The 21720-nt window shown below is 46.1% G+C and overlaps 1 protein-coding gene across 1 annotated transcript in view; it reads right to left on the reverse strand.

The window, feature by feature from the left end:
• Positions 1–1064: 1064 nt before the first annotated feature.
• LOC121537462 (semaphorin-3F-like) overlaps positions 1065–21720 on the reverse strand; it is a 104540-nt gene continuing 83884 nt past the window's right edge. Inside the window, exons 6-18 of the mRNA XM_041845087.1 lie at positions 21420–21513; positions 21189–21308; positions 12956–13101; positions 12399–12513; positions 12130–12199; positions 10383–10527; positions 9741–9963; positions 5051–5139; positions 4871–4912; positions 4607–4764; positions 2363–2430; positions 2016–2146; positions 1065–1899 (exon numbers count right to left, since the gene is read on the reverse strand). Coding sequence (XP_041701021.1) covers positions 1495–1899; positions 2016–2146; positions 2363–2430; positions 4607–4764; positions 4871–4912; positions 5051–5139; positions 9741–9963; positions 10383–10527; positions 12130–12199; positions 12399–12513; positions 12956–13101; positions 21189–21308; positions 21420–21513 — 1806 coding nt within the window. The 3' untranslated portion in view covers positions 1065–1494. The remainder of the gene's footprint in view (positions 1900–2015; positions 2147–2362; positions 2431–4606; positions 4765–4870; positions 4913–5050; positions 5140–9740; positions 9964–10382; positions 10528–12129; positions 12200–12398; positions 12514–12955; positions 13102–21188; positions 21309–21419; positions 21514–21720) is intronic.

A 21720-nucleotide genomic window follows, 5' to 3' on the forward strand; every position in this document is an offset into this window, starting at 1 on the left:
GATCTGGGGCTCCACGCAAGATCTCACCCTGTGGGTCAAAATGATCACAAGAACGGTGAGCAAAAATCCCAGAACCACACTGGGGGACCTAGTGAATGACCTGCAGAGAGCTGGGACCAAAGTAACAAAGCCTACCATCAGTAACACACTACGCCGCCAGGGACTCAAATCCTGCAGTGCCAGACGTGTCCCCCTGCTTAAGCCAGTACATGTCCAGGCCCGTCTGAAGTTTGCTAGAGTGCATTTGGATGATCCAGAAGAGGATTGGGAGAATGTCATATGGTCAGATGAAACCAAAATATAACTTTTTGGTAAAAACTCAACTCGTCGTGTTTGGAGGACAAAGAATGCTGAGTTGCATCCAAAGAACACCATACCTACTGTGAAGCATGGGGGTGGAAACATCATGCTTTGGGGCTGTTTTTCTGCAAAGGGACCAGGACGACTGATTCGTGTAAAGGAAAGAATGAATGGGGCCATGTATCGTGAGATTTTGAGTGAAAACCTCCTTCCATCAGCAAGGGCATTGAAGATGAAACGTGGCTGGGTCTTTCAGCATGACAATGATCCCAAACACACCGCCCGGGCAACGAAGGAGTGGCTTCGTAAGAAGCATTTCAAGGTCCTGGAGTGGCCTAGCCAGTCTCCAGATCTCAACCCCATAGAAAATCTTTGGAGGGAGTAGAAAGTCCGTGTTGCCCAGCGATAGCCCCAAAACATCACTGCTCTAGAGGAGATCTGCATGGTGGAATGGGCCAAAATACCAGCAACAGTGTGTGAAAACCTTGTGAAGACTTACAGAAAATGTTTGACCTGTGTCATTGCAAACAAAGGGTATATAACAAATTATTGAGAAACTTTTGTTATTGACCAAATACTTATTTTCCACCATAATTTGCAAATAAATTCATTAAAAATGCTACAATGTGATTTTCTGGAAAAAGAAATCTAATTTTGTCTGTCATAGTTGACGTGTACCTATGATGAAAATTACAAGCCTCTCTCATCTTTTTAAGTGGGAGAACTTGCACAATTGGTGACTGACTAAATACTTTTTTTCCCCCACTGTAAGTAGCAGTCCAATTGATAATACCCAGAATTATATGATCAGGGATTATATTCAGGTTACTAGTTACTAACTGGTTACTCAACAGGTTACTAGTTTGGACTGAATAGGGCAGTTAATTAGCTAAATAATATGATGATTTTTAGGACCAAACCCTCTGTGCGTGTAACTCCAATTTGACCTCAAATCTCTCATTGACATCAATACATGATTTACAAGAAAGCACAGAGCTATGTGCACCGATCTAAAGTCAGAATTGGGCTCATGGAGACTAACCCTAAATGGGAATGGGATGAACAACACATACAACAACAACATCATCACAACAACATGAGTGAGTGACAATGCGCGTTACCAGTGTGGAGGGCCACTGTGACCCTCCAGAACCTGGCCCGGGCACCAGTGAAGGAGAGGGGGAGAGAAGGGGTCTAGGATGGGCCCCCCAGGGCTGGCTCTGGCTGGCTCTCGACGTGCCTCCTGCTGGTGCGTTTTGTGGGAAGGTTGGGGTTGAACTGCTGCCAGTAGGACTGACAGTACTGGTTGATGAGGCGGATCTCCGGCTGGGAGGAGAACTGTGGGGGCAGAGTGTGAGGCGGGGGAGGTGGAGGCGGTGGGTGCGGGTGGTGACGGGGGTTCTGGTCCTCCGGGGGGCCGTCCAGGGAGGTGAGGGCCTCCACTATCTCCCGGTCCAGGATGCGGAGGGCCACGTGGGCCACCGTGTGCTTGAAGTTGTTCTCAGTGGCCAGGCAGTGGTACAGACCCCCGTCGGCGTGGCTCAGAGACTTGAGGAGGATGCCGTGACCCGTCTTCAGCACTTCTCCGTCTCGGCTCAGCTGGGGGAGAGACGGGAGAAGGAACATCAGCGTGAGAGAAAAGGAGAAGACGACATTATCTACAGCCATCATACAAAAGCTATCTGAACTAAACGGTCCGTTAGTCCTTGTCTTACCACTTTCCTCCTGCCATCTGGTTTTTGGTAGAGCCATTTGACTGTTGCTTGTGGAGATCTAGGTTGGCACTCCAGGAACGTGCTGCTCCCCTCCACCCCAAACTGCACCGTTTCACTGAGACGCTTCTCCACTGAAGGGGACAGAATCAGAGAAATAGTATAGATTATGGCCATTAACAGTGGTTAATTCCTTTGTGAGATTGTGTTGTGAGACCATTGTATGCAGTACGCAGAAACAAATTATACTCCTTTTACAAAAATCTATTCGCCAGAACAGGCTTTCAGATACACACTCTATATAAGATGTAAGGGAGATACTGTTCAGTGCTTTGGCCGTGATCACATACCTTTTGCATTGAACCCTCTGCACTGCCGCAAGGGGTTTCCATGCTTAATATCCTGTCTTCTGCTCCGCCTGTGAACAGTGCATTACACTCTACACATTATCACAACTTTGACTTATGCCTGAAACCCGATAAGCAGTTTGGATGGAATTATTTCAGCTAAACTAATAAAGAAATACAGTGCCATCAGAAAGTATTCATACCCCTTCACTTTTTCCACATTCTGTTGTGTTACAGCCTGAATTCAAAATGGATTAAATATCTATTTTTCTCACCCATCTACACACAATATCCCATAATCACTAAGTGAAAACATGTTTTTAGAAATGTAATGAAAATGAAATACATTAATACCTACTCATTCCAGGGTTTTTCCTTTCTTTTTACTATTTTCCAAGAAGGAGAGTGATTTAGTGCTGCATCAAATGACCTGGCCTTCACAATCACCTGACCTCAACCCAATTGAGATGGTTTGGGATGAGTTGGACCGCAGAGTGAAGAAAATGCAGCCAACAAGTGCTCAGCATATGTGGGAACTCCTTCAAGACTGTTGGAAAAGCATTCCAGGTGAAGCTGGTTGAGAGAATGCCAAGAGTGTGCAAAGCTGTCATCAAGGCAAAGGGTGCCTACTTTGAAGAATGTAAAATATTAAATATATTTTGATTTGTTTAACACTTTTTTGGTTACTACATGATTCCATATGTGTTATTTCATAGTTTTGATGTCTTCACTATTATTCTACAATGTAGAATTCTACAAAATAAAGAATGTCCCTTGAATGAGTAGGTGTGTCCAAACTTTTGACTGGTACTGCATGTATTCACACCCCTTTGCTATGACATTCCAAATTGAGCTATATTGATCATTCTTCAGCTGTCACTACAGCTTGATTGGAGTGCATCTGTGGTCAATTAAATTGTGTGGACAGGATTTAGAAAGAAACACACCTGTCTATATAATGTCCCACAGCTGACAGTGCATGTCAGAGCAGAAACTATACCATGAAGTCCAAGGAACTGTCCGTAGATCTCCGAGATAGAATTGTGATGAGGCATATATCTGGGGAAGGGTATAAAACTATTTCTAGAGTGTTGAAAGAGCACAGTGGTCTCCATCATCGGGAAATTGGAACTACCCAGACTCTGCCTAGAGCTGGCCATCCGACCAAACTGAGTAACTGGGCAAGGAGGACCTTGGTCAGGCTGGTGACCAAGAACCCAATGACCACTCTGACAGAACTACAGAGTTCCTTGGCTAAGATGGAAGAACCTGCCAGAAGGACAACTGTTTCTATAGCACTTCACCAATCTGGGCTTTATGGGAGAGCGGCCAGTCGGAAGTAACTCCTGAGAAAAAGGAACATGACAGCACGCCTGGAGTTTGCAAAAAGGCAAGTGAAAGACTGAGAGCATAAGGCAAAAGATTCTGTGGTCTGATGAGACAAACATTTTACTATTTGGCCTGAATGCAAAGCACTATGTCTGGAGAAAACCAGGCACAGCTCACCACCCGTCTAACACCATCCCTACCGTGAAGCATGGTGGTGGCAGCATCATGCTACGGGGATACATTTCAGCGGCAGGGACTGGGAGACTGGTAATGATAGAGGGAACAATGAATGGACAAAATACAGGCAAATCCTTGATGAGAACCTGCTTCAGAGTGCAAACGACCTTAGACTGGGGCGAAAATTTACGTTCCAACAGGATAATGACCCCAAGCATACAGCCAAAGCAACGCTGAAATGGCTTCAGAACAATAATGTGAAAGTCTTTGAGTGGCCTAGCCAAAGCCCAGACTTGAATCCCATTGAAAATCTGTGGAAAGACTTGAAGATTGCTGTTCACTGCTGCTCCCCAACTAACTTAACAGAGCTTGAGAAAAACTGCAAGGACGAATGGGAGAAAATCCCTTAATCCAGATGTGCAAAGCTGATACTGACGACTCAAAGCTGTAATCACTGCCAAAGGTGCTTCTACAAAGTATTGACTCAGGGGTGTGAATACTTACATGAATGAGATATTTCTGTATTTTATTTTTAATAAATTAGCAAAAATGTCTAAAAACATGTTTTCACTGTCATTATGGGGTATTATTGTGTGTAGAATGGTGAGGGGAAAAAATAAAATTTAATCAATTTTCAATTCAGGCTGTAACACAAGAACATTTTGAATAAGTCAAGGGGTATGAATACTTTCTGAAGGCACTCTATTATGTAACCCCCTCATTGGTGCTAAGGTGCCTCACCTCTTGGTGGAGGGGCTAAAGCCGGCGCAGGTCTCCCCGTCCCAGGCACAGTAAGGGTCTCTGGCCAGGCAGCAGTCTGAACAGGCCTTCCCATAGACGCCACACCTGTGCAGGGACAACTGGGTAAGCCCCCTCTCTGACGACACATACAGCTGTTGCTGTGGGTCAGAAGGGGAGAGGAAGGACTATCAGGGGCATACCAACAACAGCAACAACACAACAGGAGTAATCATAGATGAACAAATTATAATTGATGAAGCCTACCCTTTTTGATGATAACTTCATGGTCTTAATAGGAGCTGGAGTCTGCAAAAAAAAAAAGAGAAGATAGGGGTCAGAAAAAGATAATACTGCAGAATTAAGCTTTTGGATTGTCCCATCTCCCTTCATGTATTCATTCATACTAGACAGTGATTTACATGAAATAGTTGTGATTGTCATTACCCTGAACACCTCCACTTCCTCTAATGTGAGTTCTTCCGTTGTGCTAGTGTCTTTAGGAAGTACTATCACCTTTTGGACTGTCCCACGATCTACAAAAAGACGGGAGAGCGGTTTATAGTGTACATAGTACCACAGATAGCCTAAATATCCTAGAAAAATATACAGAGTAGGTATGTGACAAATGTTTTTTTAAAAATGGCATGAATTCATAATCTAGATATGGTTCTGTGTATGACCACTAGGGGCCAATGCAGTTCAATCTACCGCAGTCCTGGCTACATACCGGTCGTCACTAGTTTTCACAGCCACAAAGTCATTAAATCCGCCTATTTCTACAAATGTGATTTTAACCCTAACCTTAACCACACTGCTAACCTTATGCCTAAACCTAACTTTAAATTAAGACCAAAAATATCATTTTTGTTTTCATGAATTTTTATGGTTGTCAATTTTGTCTTTGTGGCTGTGGTTACTACTGGAAACCCTACCAGACGGCGTTCACCTTACTGCCATCCCCCACCCACTCAGCAACGATGGTATTAATGCCATTTTAGGTTCTCTGTTGTGTGCCCTCCTCCATGTTCTCTGTTGTCAGTACGTACTTCATGTCCCACTTCTCATCAATGTGATGGCTCATTGCAGTGATGTATGACAGCGTGTTCATAGATCTGTTCACAATCTGTTGTTAACGCCAGGTATGGTGTTTGAGAGCTCGCGCTTTGTACTTGCAGAGCAATCATTGTACAATTTCTCCATCAGGTTCCGTCACGGTTCTTGGACATGGCAATTTCTCCATCAGGTTCCGTCACGGTTCTTGGACATGGCATCTTGTAGTCTGGTTCTAGATATGCCATTAGGGTATTGAAGCCGACATCCTCTACCATTGACAATGGCTGCATATAAACTGCAATCATTTCTGTAATCAGCTATGTGATTTTCTCACTCCGTCCATTATCGCACTCTCTTTCAGCATTGTACCTGTACTGCCACTGTAGCTCAATTCCACCTCGCAAAGTTTGATTTCATCACCTTCTTCTCTAACTTCTCAAAGTATTGCCATTCAGGACTTCGCCGCTGTCGCTTCCTTGTCTCAGTCTCTGACCATCTTTCCAATTGTTAACGACTTCTTCTTCTTCTTCTTCTTCTTCTTCTGTGTGGTTTATCGGCGGTTGGCATCCAACATTATGGTGCATTACCGCCACCTACCTCACTGGAATGTGGGCCAGAGACAGGGAGAAACTAAATCCTACCTGCCAACCCCGTTTCTCTTAAAAAAGATAACAAAATATTTGAGACTATATCTAATGACGTTCTGCTCAATATACTCTTTAAACTAATTTGCTGTATCCCCCTCTCCCTCATACTAAATCTCATCCTCTCTCTTTCCCTCTGATACTGCCCACGCTGTAGAAATACATGCTCCACAGTCTCTATTTCCTGACAATAATCACACTTTCCTGATGGATGCTTTCCTATCACGTTTAATGTCTTATTCAACTGGCTGTGTCCCACCCTTAATCTTGTAAAAATAGCCTCCTCTCTTCTGTCCCTTCCTGCCGTCCTCCCCTCCCCGACTTTCCTCTGTACCTGAAATAAATGCCTTCCCTTATTATCTCTATTCCACTGCTCCTGCCATCTCTGCACCATCACTGTATATATCAGTCTTTTTGCCTCTGCCTTGCTCATTGACACTTCAACATCAACATCCCCACTACTAAGTGCTTGTTTAGCCTGTTCATCTACTGCCTCATTCCCCTCCACCCCCACATGGGCTGGAACCCAAGTAAATCTTATCTGAATTCCCATCTGTTTAATCCTGCCATGGGTTTGTAGCACCTCATAAAGCAGGTTTTGTCTGCTACGTGAGCTAAAGGACTGGAGACTCATTAACACTGCACATGAATCAGAGCAAATAACTATTCTGTCTGGCTTAACTTCCTCCACACACTGCAAGATCAACAGTATGGCCATCAGCTCCGCCGTATATACAGCCAGATGATCTGTAATAAGTTTCCTGACTTCCACACACTCCTGCACTACAAATGCTGACCCAGTACGTCCTGTCCTTGGATCTTTTGAACCATCTGTGTAAATGGGCACAAAATCCTGATACACAGTTTCCAGACGTCTCTTAAAGAAATCAGCTGGATCAACCCCCTCCCTATCTTTCTGTAGTCTCTCCAACACTTCGAGATCAACTACTGGAGGCGGGAGTAGCCATGGTGGATTTACAGGAATAACTACCGTTGGACTAAACTCCCTTCCATACAGTCACATCTGTTAACGACGATGATGTGCGGAGCGCTTTATATCCGTGGCAAATCATTTGAAAGACGCATATCTTCTCCTACTTACAGCATTGTTGCGTTACGTATTTGTAAAAAAAAATATATATATATATATATATATATTTGCCTTTATGATGATGACCGGGACCTGTTAATGTTAATGGTAGCTTTGTGATAGTACACTGTGATTTTTATTTTGTGCAATGTTTTTTACAAAATTTGCTGTTAGGGATATTTTCTAAAGGTTAGCGATCCCAAATTTGTTTAAACGTTTAAATATCACACCCCTAATACAGAGTTGAAAGGAAATGATTCACTGAGAGCTAACTCCTAACTTGAGGTACGTGAGCATGATCCAATTATTTCTATGATCAAGGCGTTATTTACCCAGTTCCAGCTGTACACATACAGTGGGGAAAATAAGTATTTAGTCAGCCACCAATTGTGCAAGTTCTCCCACTTAAAAAGATGAGAGAGGCCTGTAATTTTCATCAAAGGTACACATCAACTATGACAGACAAATTGAGAAAAAAAAATCTAGAAAATCACATTGTAGGATTTTTTATGAATTTATTTGCAAATTATGGTGGAAAATAAGTATTTGGTCACCTACAAACAAGCAAGATTTCTGGCTCTCACAGACCTGTAACTTCTTCTTTAAGAGGCTCCTCTGTCCTCCACTTGTTACCTGTATTAATGGCACCTGTTTGAACTTGTTATCAGTATAAAAGACACCTGTCCACAACCTCAAACAGTCACACTCCAAACTCCACTATGGCCAAGACCAAAGAGCTGTCAAAGGACACCAGAAACAAAATTGTAGACCTGCACCAGGCTGGGAAGACTGAATCTGCAATAGGTAAGCAGCTTGGTTTGAAGAAATCAACTGTGGGAGCAATTATTAGGAAATGGAAGACATACAAGACCATGATCACAAGAACGGTGAGCAAAAATCCCAGAACCACACGGGGGGACCTAGTGAATGACCTGCAGAGAGCTGGGACCAAAGTAACAAAGCCTACCATCAGTAACACACTATGCCGCCAGGGACTCAAATCCTGCAGTGCAAGACGTGTCCCCCTGCTTAAGCCAGTACATGTCCAGGCCCGTCTGAAGTTTGCTAGAGTGCATTTGGATGATCCAGAAGAGGATTGGGAGAATGTCATATGGTCAGATGAAACCAAAATAGAACTTTTTGGTAAAAACTCAACTCGTCGTGTTTGGAGGACAAAGAATGCTGAGTTGCATCCAAAGAACACCATACCTACTGTGAAGCATGGGGGTGGAAACATCATGCTTTGGGGCTGTTTTTCTGCAAAGGGACCAGGACGACTGATTCGTGTAAAGGAAAGAATGAATGGGGCCATGTATCGTGAGATTTTGAGTGAAAACCTCCTTCCATCAGCAAGGGCATTGAAGATGAAACGTGGCTGGGTCTTTCAGCATGACAATGATCCCAAACACACCGCCCGGGCAACGAAGGAGTGGCTTCGTAAGAAGCATTTCAAGGTCCTGGAGTGGCCTAGCCAGTCTCCAGATCTCAACCCCATAGAAAATCTTTGGAGGGGAGTTGAAAGTCCGTTTTGCCCAGCGACAGCCCCAAAACATCACTGCTCTAGAGGAGATCTGCATGGAGGAATGGGCCAAAATACCAGCAACAGTGTGTGAAAACCTTGTGAAGACTTACAGAAAACGTTTGACCTGTGTCATTGCCAACAAAGGGTATATAACAAAGTATTGAGAAACTTTTGTTATTGACCAAATACTTATTTTCCACCATAATTTGCAAATCAATTCATTAAAAATCCAACAATGTGATTTTCTGGATTTTTTTTTTCTCATTTTGTCTGTCATAGTTGACGTATGTACCTATGATGAAAATTACAGGCCTCTCTCATCTTTTTAAGTGGGAGAACTTGCACAATTGGTGGCTGACTAAATACTTTTTTTTCCCCACTGTATCTCAATTTGGGGCGGCAGGTAGCTTAGTGGTTAAGAGCGTTGTGCCAGTCGCTGGTTCTAATCCCCGAGCCGACTAGGTGAAACATTTGTCGATGTGCCCTTGAGCAAGGCACTTAACCCTAATTGCTCCTGTAAGTCGCTCTGGATAAGTGTCTGCTAAATGACTAAAATGTAAATGTCAATTTAGGATTTGACCGAATCTGGGGCCATATGTATCAAGCATCTCAGAGTAGAAATGCTGATCTAGGATCAGAGCCCCACTGTCCATGTAATCTTATTAATTGTGATCTAAAAGGCAAAACTGATCCTAAATCAGCACTTCTACTCTGAGATGCAAACTGACCCTAAATTTGCACTCATACTCTGAGATGCTTGATACATACAGCCCCTGATGTTCCCCCTCAGTAAAAAGGAGGAAGAACCTAGCTAGCATGACTCACCTGTGCCCAGGAAGAGCACCTCATACCTCCCGTCCACAGCATCCACCAGGTCCACCACGATGGAGGTGAATCGGTAGTCCACCCCTGTTCGGACCACCAGGGGGCGCTTGTGTATGGGGTAGACAGGGTGGTACATGAGGGGGTGCGCCCTCACAAAGTTCACTGCCTCATCAGAAAACTCCTTGGTGGAGCGGAGGCCCGGGGTGAACGTTCCTCCTGGACACTGTAGACGAAGAGGACAGAGAGCTCTGGTTGAACTGGGTCATGTTCAGTGGCACCAAAAATAAGAAAACCTTCTGAAACAGGGAAGAACTATCTGGACTTGGCAAATCAGAACTGCATGTTTTCATTTCCATGTTCTTGTGTGTTGGATCATGGGAATGATGTGATTATGACCACACCAAGACACTGACAGTTTGAAACATTGTTTCTTTTGATTATTTGTTGATCTAGATTTGAGTCTATGATCAATAACAACTTCAAAGCTATCCATAATTTGTATGTTTATTAGGCTACTGTCTACTAGTCAAATTATCTACCATTAATTTTAGACATTCTAATCTGTTATCTCATATCATGTTGTTACATTCCAATAGAGATATGCAGTATTTCCTGGAGGCATTTGGTCCTGAGTGTACGTACTGTTCCAGGGCGAGGGTAGGGGATCTTTCCAGTGTAGGGGGTCCACTGGTAGTTGTGTCCATGCTTGTGTGAGAAGGGGCCATTGAAGACATTGCGGATGTCGGACATAGAGTACACACACACGGCTGAGCCCTTAAACACAGACCTAAGGAAAGAGGTGGAAAGATGGTGGAAGAGAGACATCAAAATAAACTACCCCAGTGGTGTATATTCATGGATACCAAGGGAAGAAAGGCGTCCCCAAAAATGTACCAAGAAAAAAAACATATTAAATAATGTATCTTTCATCTCTCTGTGTTTCATAATTCAATTCGCAAGAGGCTGAATGTATCTCACCGGAGAAAGCATCCAAGCGAGCGAAACAGCGCCCCTCTGTCTCTGTATGTGTAGCCCATCTATCTGATGATGTCTGGTCAAAAATAATATGACATTGTTGCCGTCTGTAGCATTGAATGCAAGAGAAGCCAGCGAGCATTTGGCCTCCCTTGATAAAAAATAAATACAATAATAGCCAATAAGCGTTGAGCTAAACTGAGTGAGCTCAACTGTGAATGGTCCTGGCGAACCAAAAAAAAGTGTCAATGGAAGCCAGTTTGGATTTGGCTTCACACCAATCACATCACATCAAAAGCCAAACGTCATTGACAGAATGATATGAATTGCTGCATCTCGTTGTGTCGTTGTCCTCCGGTGGCTAGCTAGCTAGCTAAAATTGGCCCTTTTCTAAATTAGCCATGGATGGAGATAAGGATTTGGACTTGTGGTTTTATTTACTCTGTACAAGCCAATGATTATAACAGCGATTCTGATCCAACCATAAATTCATACATTGTGCTCCTGGCCTGAGAGGATGGAAGTTCAATATGTAGCTAGATGTAGGCTAGTAGGCTCATGTTAACTAGCTGGCTCATCGTTGCCCATGAAAGGAAGTTACGCTAGTGAGCAAGCATTTTAGCCAGGTAGCCTAGGACAACAAAAACTAAAAGTGTGGACTGTATGACAGTGTCATAGACCGTTTCGGCAACATGAAAGAGAGGAGGATGGCTTTGGCGTTTCTCTACAAGTAGGGTGAGTCAAGTTTTTCCTGCACACACACACACACACACACACAAACAAACAAATCAGTACCATGGACAGCCACATCATATTTGGCTTACGTTGATTGGACTAAATTGTTTTTGGTATCTTTTAGTTGTAAATGTACTGGACTAAGCATAGGTGATTTGCTGATGTTGAAATGTTGAAGTTGAAATGGTGCTGGAATAGTGGAGGCAGCTCCTGTTTTCTTTGGGACTTGCGGTAACTCTCCATGGTTCTAAATCAATAGTTGTTTAGTGGTCTGAAAATGTCAGAAACATTACCTTGCTTGACCATGCTGTAGGTCACGTAACTGTTTGTTACATGCAATTTGCTTTGTGGACTTCACAGGACAGATGTTGCTCTCCGGTTTTGTGATAAAACAAAGGTGTGGTTGAATGTATTAAAGCATATGAACTAACAGGTTATAGAGCAAACAACGCAATTATCACAACACATAGGTTGTAATATGGCTTTTTTTTCCCTGGCTTGGCTTCCCCAGTGATTTTATCAACACACCGCTACTGAACTACCCCAAGGTTCTATAACTTCATTTGTGGAGAACTACTGGGTGGGCAGGATTTATTTTTAGCACAACACTAACAAAGGACATAGAATGTATGGTTGTGTAAAATAAAATAATTTTGGAATGATTGAAGTGATATATTACCCCGCAGTAGAAAATACCGCGTACACGACAGGATTGCGTTCGTCTTGTGTTGGCTGAATGAAGACATCCTCTGAAGGGAAGGAAGTTGACAAAGGTGTTAACAGTGCCTTTTCTATAAACAAGTGTCAAAACAAGACTAAGCCCCCAATTCAATCAAAGCGTAAACATTCTGAGCAAAGCTGCATTGTGGTTTTCCTTTATCTGCAACTGATTGAATTGCAGCCTGCTGTACAGTATGTCCATTCAGCAGGAATGAAAAGCAGTCTCACTCAGCTCATCGAAATAGGTCTCCACACCATCGCTGCCTATCACTGAGCACACCAGCCGAGCCTTCAGGAAGGTCGTCCACTTGTTGACCAGTGACCTCTGACCCCCATCATCATTCTGGGAAGGTTAAACAAAGTTAGGGTGAATTTACACAAAAGGGTAAATCACTCAATATCATCACCACAACCACTTGGCTTTCTAGTGTCCAATGGTTGTGCGAAACTACCCTAACTCTAATATAAACTTGGTGTTGCAAGTGCCATGCTCCGACTAACTGTGCCATCTGAACCAATCAATCCCAGTGTATGGATACAGTATGTGTGAGTCACAGGCAGCCGGTGGCACCTTAATTGGGGAGGATGGGCTCATAGTAACAGCTGGAACAGAATAAATTGAATGGTATCCAACACATCAAATACATGATTTCCAGGTTTTTGACGCCATTCTATTTACTCCATTCCAGACAATATTATGAGCCATCCTCCCCTCAGCAGCCTCCTGTGGTGTGTGTGTGTGTGTGTGTTTGTGGGGTCAGGGGGGATATACGAGGCTCTCTCACCAGGCATACTCGGCCCACCCTGGCCAGGACACTGGGGCTGCCACCCCCGGCTGCGTCCAGGCTCTTCTCCCGGAAGAAGAAGTAGAGCTTATCATCGTTTCTCTCAGAGCTGTCAGGAATCTGCTGGATCTTCACAAACACAGGCTCTGGAGATGGAGACAGACAGATTAGTCAATTTGAGAAAGGAGGGTAATAGAGAAAGAGTGAAAGAGAGTGACAGACAGACAGAGAGAGAGAGAGAGTGACAGAGAGAGAGAGATTATTATTATTTATCCTGCTACCAGTCACTTTCTCCTAATCCCTGCCTACATGCACATACAGTATCTACCTCAACTACTCCAGTATCCCTGCAAATTGTAATTTGGTACTGGCAATTTTATATTTTAATTATATATATATATATATATATATATATACATACATACAGTACCAGTCAAAAGTTTGGACACACCTACTCATTCAAGGGTTTTTCTTTATTTTTTACATTGTAGAACAACAGTGAAGACATCAAAACTATGAAATAACACATATGGAATCATGTTGTAAACAAAAAAGTGTAAAAAAAATCAAAGTATATTTTATATTTGAGAATCTTCAAAGTAGCCACCCTTTGCCTTGATGACAGCTTTGCACACTCTTGGCATTCTCTCAACTTCACCTGGAATGCTTTTCCAACAGTCTTGAAGGAGTTCCCACATTTGCTGAGCACTTGTTGGCTGCTTTTCCTTCACTCTGCCGTCCGACTCATCCCAAACCATCTCAATTGGGTTGAGGTCAGGGGATTGTGGAGGCCAGGTCATCTGATGCAGCACTCCATCACTCTCCTTCTTGGTAAAATAGCCCTTATACAGCCTGGAGGTGTGTTGGGTCATTGTCCTGTTGAAAAACAAATGATAGTCCCACTAAGCCCAAACCAGATGGGATGGCGTATCGCTGCAGAATGCTGTGGTAGAAATGCTGGTTAAGTGTGCCTTGAATTCTAAATAAATCACAGACAGTGTCACCAGCAAAGCACCCCCACACCAAACACCTCTTCCTCCATGCGTTACGGTGGGAACTACACATGAGGAGATCGTCTGTTCACCCACACCGCGTCTCACAAAGACATGGCCGTTGGAACCAAAAATCTCCAATTTGGACTCCAGACCAAAGGACAAGTTTCCACCGGTCTAATGTCCATTGCTCGTATTTCTTGGCCCCAGCAGATCTCTTCTTATTATTGGTGTCCTTTAGTAGTGGTTTCTTTGCAGCAATTCGACCATGAAGGCCTGATTCACACAGTCCCCTCTGAACAGTTGATGTTGAGATGTGTCTGTGACTTGAACTCTGTGAAGCATTTATTTGGGCTGCAATTTCTGAGGCTGGTAACTCTGATGAACTTATCCTCTGCAGCAGAAGTAACTCTGGGTCTTCCATTCCTGTGGCGGTCCTCATGAGAGCCAGTTTCATAGCGCTTGATGGTTTTTGCGACTGCACTTGAAGAAACGTTCAAAGTTCGTGAAATGTTCCGTATTGACTGATCTCCATTTCTTAAAGTAATGATGGACTGTCGTTTCTCTTTGCTTATTTGAGCTGTTCTTGCCATAATATGGACTTGGTCTTTTACCAAATAGGGCTATCTTCTATATACCCCCCCTACATTGTCACAACACAACTGATTGGCTCAAACGCATTAAGAAGGAAAGAAATTCCACAAATTAACTTTTAAGAAGGCACACCTGTTAATTGAAATGCATTCCAGGTGACTACCTTATGAAGCTGGTTGAGAGAATGCCAAGAGTGTGCAAAGCTGTCATCAAGACAAAGGGTGGCTACTTTGAAGATTCTCAAATATAAAATATACTTTGATTTTTTTAAACACTTTTTTGTTTACAACATGATTCCATATGTGTTATTTCATAGTTTTGATGTCTTCACTATTATTCTACAATGTAAAATTTTTTTAAAATAAAGAAAAACCCTTGAATGAGTAGGTGTGTCTGTAACGATCCCTGCAGTCTGAGTCGGTTTCTGTCTGGGTATTAGTTTTTCTGCTCGGGATCTCCAGTTTCCCGAGGGTTCTGGAACGCTCCCTGCCTGGTTGCCGGGCAACGTTGCTAGGCGGGAGCTCTCTTGATTTCCGCACCTGCATCCCATCAGCAATCTGCACACCTGGTCCTGATCATCACCCTTCTTAGGCTCTGTCCTAACATCCATTCCCTGCCGGATCGTTAGCCATGAACAGTATGTTTGTCCGTGTATCAGCCTTGGAACTTCTAGCGTTAGTTTTGTTGTTTTGCACCTTTTTGACTTGCTGTATACTTACCTCCGTTTTGTTCTATCTGCAGTCACTCACCCGGAACCTTCACCCAACCTCTGCCTGATGGTCGGCGGCTGCCGAGCCATTACTGGACCTACCACTGCACCCTCAACAACCCATCCACGCCACCCGCTCTGTTCCCTGGATTATTCAGCCTCACTCGTGGATCTATTAAATAAACACTCACCTTTGTTTCAATTTACCTTGTCCTGGTCTGCTTCTGGGTTCTGGCTTAGTAAACCGTGACAGAACGATCCGGCCCGTAATGAACCCAGCGGACCTGGACTCTGTTCGCCATGCCATTACCCATCAGGAGAAGATGTTGGGCCATCATAGCACGGAGCTACAGGAGATCGCGTTGGCAGTTCGGAACCTTTCTACCGGTCTGACGGAGGTCCAGAACCAGCGCAAGTTTCCGGTGGAGGATCCACTACCGGTTTCACCCATCTCGCCTGCCGCTTCTGGAGCTGTGTCCTTCCGTGAGCCCAAGGTTCCGACGCCGGATAAATATGAGGGGGAGCTGGGAAGATGCCGTTCTTTCCTTATGCAGTGTGGGTTAGTGTTCGATCTACAGCCCTACTCTTATGCCACAGACAAGGCTAGGATAGCCTTTGTGATTGAGTTGCTGCGTGGTCGAGCGCTGGAGTGGGCTTCAGCCGTTTGGGAACGACAAGACCCCTGCATGGCTTCATACCAGGGGTTCACGGCCGAGATGAGGAAGCTCTTCGACCATTCCGTCCGAGGGAGGGACGCAGCTAGGCGCCTGTTTTCGCTTCACCAAGGAACTCGCAGCGTGGCCGACTTCGTGATCGAGTTCAAGACGTTGGCTGTGGAGAGTGGGTGGAATGAGGAGTCTCTGCAAGCGGCCTTTTACCAGGGTCTGTCGGAGCAGCTCAAGGATGAGTTGATCTCCTATCCGGAGCCTAGTGACCTGGACAGCTTGGTAGCCTTGTCTATTCGGGTGGATAATCGAGTCCGAGAGCGAAGGAGGGAGAAGCAATGGGTTCCGTCCAATCGATCAGCTTCTCAGGTTCCAGTCGGGTCGGGGATTGGACCAGAATACGTCGATCATCGTCCACCACACAGGATTAGTGGAGAGGTCCTGTCTCCCGATTCTGAACCAATGCAAGTAGGGCGGCACGGGTTAACCAAGGAGGAACGCCAACTCAGACGTAGGACTAACTGTTGCCTCTACTGTGGTGGTTCGGGACATTACCTCGCCACCTGTTCCCGGCGGTCGTCAAACTGCGCGGCTCGCTAAAGTTGGGAGGACTTTTTAGCGAGCCAGTTTCGACCTCTCAATACCTCTGTCAGACCCCGTTTCCCGGCTACCCTTATGAACAGGAATCAGAGCTTAGCGATTAACGCTTTTATCGATTCAGGTGCCGATGGAAGCTTTCTTGATGCCGAGTTGGTGGAACAGCTGGGGCTTTCCAAGGAGCAATTGCCGGAAGCCATTGAAGCGACCACTCTGAACGGCAGTAGTCTGGCACGTATCACGATGAGGACTGAACCGGTTAAGATGCTGTTGTCGGGGAATCATTCGGAGATGATTTCATTCTTCATTCTGCCGTCTTCCCATGTTCCTCTGGTCCTTGGATACCCCTGGCTGAAGGAACACAATCCCACGTTCGATTGGGTGACGGGCAAGGTAACGAGTTGGAGCCTTGATTGTCATGCTAACTGTCTCAAGACTGCCTGTCCCCATTCGGTTCCCAGTCAGGTGATTGAGGCTAAACCCCCAGATTTGTCCCTGGTTCCCGAGACATATCACGATTTGGGGGAAGTGTTCAGTAAGCAGAAGGCTCTGTCACTCCCTCCCCACCGACCATATGATTGTGCCATCAACCTGTTCCCTGGAGCTGTCTACCCCAAGGGAAGGTTATACAGTATCTCCCGACCTGAACGTGAGGCTTTGGAGACCTACATCAAGGAGTCCCTAGCTGCTGGTCTCGTTCGTCCCTCGTCATCACCCCTGGGGGGCAGGATTCTTCTTTGTGGGTAAGAAGGATGGCTCTCTTCGACCGTGTATTGATTATCGGGGGGTTGAATGACATCACGGTCAAGAACAAGTATCCCCTGCCCTTGATGAGTTCTGCCTTCGACTCCTTACAGGGTGCTACGGTGTTCACCAAGCTAGACCTACGCAATGCGTATCACATGGTCCGGATCAGAGAGGGGGGACGAGTGGTTGACGGGTTTCAATACACCGATGGGTCACTTCGAGTATCAGGTGATGCCGTTTGGACTGACCAATGCTCCAGCGGTATTCCAGAGTATGGTGAACGACGTCCTGAGAGATATGATCGGTCTCTTTGTGTTTGTTTACCTGGATGACATTCTGATCTTCTCGAAGGAACCTTCCGACCACGTCCAGCATGTCCGGCAGGTTCTGCAGCGATTGTTGGAGAATCGCCTGTTCGTGAAGGCCGAGAAGTGCGAGTTTCACGCCCACACGACATCCTTTCTCGGGTACATCATCTCCAGGGGAGAGATTAGGATGGACCAGGAGAAGGTTAGAGCGGTTCTGGAATGGGCCCAGCCCGGTACGAGATTGCAGCTCCAGAGATTTTTGGGGTTTGCGAATTTCTACCGCAGATTCATCCGGGGATTACAGCCGTGTGGCCGCTCCGTTAACTGCCTTGACTTCCAGTATCAGGACCTTCAAGTGGAATCCGGAGGCGGATCGAGCGTTTCTGGATTTGAAGAGGCGATTCACCAACGCACCGATTCTCTCTCAGCCGGACACGGCCCGTCAGTTCGTCGTTGAAGTGGGACGCGTCTGATGTGGGAGTTGGCGCCATCCTGTCGCAGCGATGCTCCACGGACAGTAAACTCCATCCCTGCGCCTACTACTCTCGTCGCCTTTCGCCTGCGGAGAGGAATTACGATGTGGGTAACCGGGAGCTTCTCGCGGTGAAACTTGCCTTGGAGGAGTGGCGCCACTGGTTGGAGGGGCGGAGCAACCGTTTATTGTCTGGACTGACCACAAGAATCTTGCTTACGTGCAATCGGCTAGACGCTCTCAACTCCCGTCCAGGCCAGGTGGGCGTTGTTTTTCGGACGATTCAATTTTTCCCTGACGTTCCGACCTGGATCTAAGAACGGCAAGGCGGACGCCTTGTCCCGGATGTTCTCCAAGACGGAGGAGAGTGGGTCCAAGACCGAGACAATTCTCCCCGGAACTGCGTCGTGGGAGCTGTTAGGTGGAAGATTGAGGAGGAGGTGATGGCGGCCCTTCGGACGCAGCCCGGTCCCGGTAACGGTCCACCCGGTCGGTTGTTTGTGCCTGAGTCGGTTCGTCCTGCTGTCCTCAAATGGTCCCACGCCAGCAAGATGGCTTGTCACCCTGGCGTGGCTCGGACGATGGCGTTTCTTCGCAGACGTTTTTGGTGGCCTGCCATGGCCGAGGATACTCGGGGTTATGTTGCTGCCTGTCCAGTGTGTGCGCAGAATAAGAGTACCAATCGGCCCAGCTCTGGACTACTTCACCCCCTTCCTATTCCCCGGCGACCATGGTCGCATCTGGCCCTGGACTTTGTCACTGGGTTGCCCGTTTCTGAGGGAAACACGGTCGTTCTGACTATCGTGGACAGATTCAGCAAGTTCGCCCACTTTGTGCCTATTGCCAAGCTTCCCTCTGCCTCGGAGACGTCCGAGATCCTGGTTAGGGAGGTTTTCAGGGTCCACGGTTTGCCCAGTGATATCGTTTCCGACCGTGGCCCTCAGTTTACCTCTGCTGTCTGGAAGTCCTTCTGTTTGGCCATTGGAGCTACAGTCAGCCTCACATCTGGTTTTCACCCCCAATCTAATGGTCAGGCGGAGAGAGCCAACCAGAAGATGGAATCCACGCTACGCTGCCTTGTCTCCTCCAACCCCACCTCCTGGGTCTCTCAGTTGCCTTGGGTTGAGTATGCCCACAATACTCTCCCTACATCTGCCACTGGGATGTCTCCCTTCCAGTGCCTGTATGGCTACCAACCTCCCTTGTTCCCTTCTCAGGAGAAGGAGCTCTCAGTGCCCTCTGTTCAGGCCCATATTCGCTGTTGCCACCGGACCTGGCATCGGGCCAGAAAGGCACTCCTTAGAGTTTCGGACCGGTATCAGCTCCAGGCGAACCGTCGCCGGGTCCCCGCTCCCACCTATACCATCGGAGATAGGGTCTGGTTGGCCACACGGGATCTTCCTTTACGGACTGAGTCTAGGAAGTTGTTACCGAAGTTCATTGGTCCGTTTGTGGTGGAGAAGGTGATCAATCCGGTGGCAGTTCGACTCAAACTACCGAGGACGCTCAGAGTCCATCCCACCTTTCATGTCTCCTGCCTCAAGCCTGTTCTCCTCAGTCCTCTGTTGCCTCCTCCGCCTCCTCCTCCTCCTCCTCGGATGATCGGAGGTGGTCCTGCCTACACGGTGCGACGCATCATGGATTCCAGACGGCGGGGCCGGGGTTTCCAGTATCTCGTGGACTGGGAGGGGTATGGTCCTGAGGAGAGGAGTTGGATTCCGCGGCGACAGATCCTAGATGCTGACCTCATTCGTGACTTCTACCGCCTCCATCCTGGCGCTCCGGGGAGTCCGCCCGGTGGCGTTGGCCGGAGGGGGGGTACTGTAACGATCCCTGCAGTCTGAGTCGGTTTCTGTCTGGGTATTAGTTTTTCTGCTCGGGATCTCCAGTTTCCCGAGGGTTCTGGAACGCTCCCTGCCTGGTTGCCGGGCAACGTTGCTAGGCGGGAGCTCTCTTGATTTCCGCACCTGCATCCCATCAGCAATCTGCACACCTGGTCCTGATCATCACCCTTCTTAGGCTCTGTCCTAACATCCATTCCCTGCCGGATCGTTAGCCATGAACAGTATGTTTGTCCGTGTATCAGCCTTGGAACTTCTAGCGTTAGTTTTGTTGTTTTGCACCTTTTTGACTTGCTGTATACTTACCTCCGTTTTGTTCTATCTGCAGTCACTCACCCGGAACCTTCACCCAACCTCTGCCTGATGGTCGGCGGCTGCCGAGCCATTACTGGACCTACCACTGCACCCTCAACAACCCATCCACGCCACCCGCTCTGTTCCCTGGATTATTCAGCCTCACTCGTGGATCTATTAAATAAACACTCACCTTTGTTTCAATTTACCTTGTCCTGGTCTGCTTCTGGGTTCTGGCTTAGTAAACCGTGACAGTGTCCAAACTTTTGACTGGTCGTGTATATATATATATATATATATAATGATTTTAAAAATATATATATATAATGATACAAAAAAAATACTATTTAGATGTTGAATACTGCACTGTTGGGAAGGGCTTGCAAGCTAAGCATTTCACTGTATTTGTGCATGTGACAAATTAAAGAGCGAGTGTTACGTGTGACATGTTTTTCTTTCTCCCAATCGTCCTTTGTAGTGTGTGTGTGGTTCAGAGTGGTTGTTCTGTTTGTGTGTTCTGGTTATTACAGGTGTGCTGAGTTGCGGCTGACGATGGTGGGCGTGGCTAGGTTAGCCAGCGGGTGTCACCCCTGTATTTGTGGTAACAGGTAGGAAAGCGAGTTAAGGCTTGTGTTAGGAAGGATTAGGTGTGTAGAAGAGGAGGGACCTTTTGTTTATCTTCATTACTTGGACCCCGTTCCCGAACATTCCCTTCTCTTACCTTCCCTGGTTTGTTTGATTGGTCTTTGTTTTATTACTGTTTCTTTATGGGTTGATCAGTACATTACTAAATTACCCCAGAGGGCTAACATTGAGATCTGGTTGTTGTGTCCCATTATTTTAGTGAGTTACATCCCACATTTCTTCCCCATCCATCTAGTTTACATTGTGTGCGTAGGCACAGGCATTTACGTCTCCTCCTCAGACGAGAGAGAGAGATGGCTGACTTTTTCCTCAGGGAAATGTAGTCATGGGTTGTTCAAAGTGTCACCTGTGAGTCAGGGGCAAGCTTACCATTCAACCAGCGGGAGTCATATTGCTCAGTCCTGACAGCAGGTCTGTCCCCCAGGGTTCTGAAGATTGCCGGGTCCGTGCCCATGAAGTCAACGTGGACCCCTGCATACAGATTCCCATCTAGCAAATGGGGAACAAAAGAGGAAGATGGAATATGATGATGGCTATTGGTACTGTAAGTGAGAACTGTGGTGGGAACTGTTATGATGAACAGATAAGAAGAGGTCTCACTGATAAGGGCCACAGCGTTCTCCTGCCGCGGGTCATAGGAACATTTCCCTTTCCCTGAGTCCACGTAGCCAGGGACCAGCCTGAACAGGTACTCCTGCACAGAGAGGACAATACATGGACGTAGGTATGTTTCAGACCTGGGTTCAAATACTATTTTAGGTATTTCAATTACTTTTCAATACATTTCAAAACACGTATTTAGATAACCTTTATTTGAAAAAACAAGTAGTTGAATATAGGAATGTATTTGAAAATACAATTTGGAAAGTATTGGCATTTATTTACAATTACTTACAAATGC

This window comes from Coregonus clupeaformis, chromosome 24 (genome assembly GCF_020615455.1).
Source record: "Coregonus clupeaformis isolate EN_2021a chromosome 24, ASM2061545v1, whole genome shotgun sequence".
In the NCBI taxonomy this organism is placed as follows: domain Eukaryota; kingdom Metazoa; phylum Chordata; class Actinopteri; order Salmoniformes; family Salmonidae; genus Coregonus; species Coregonus clupeaformis.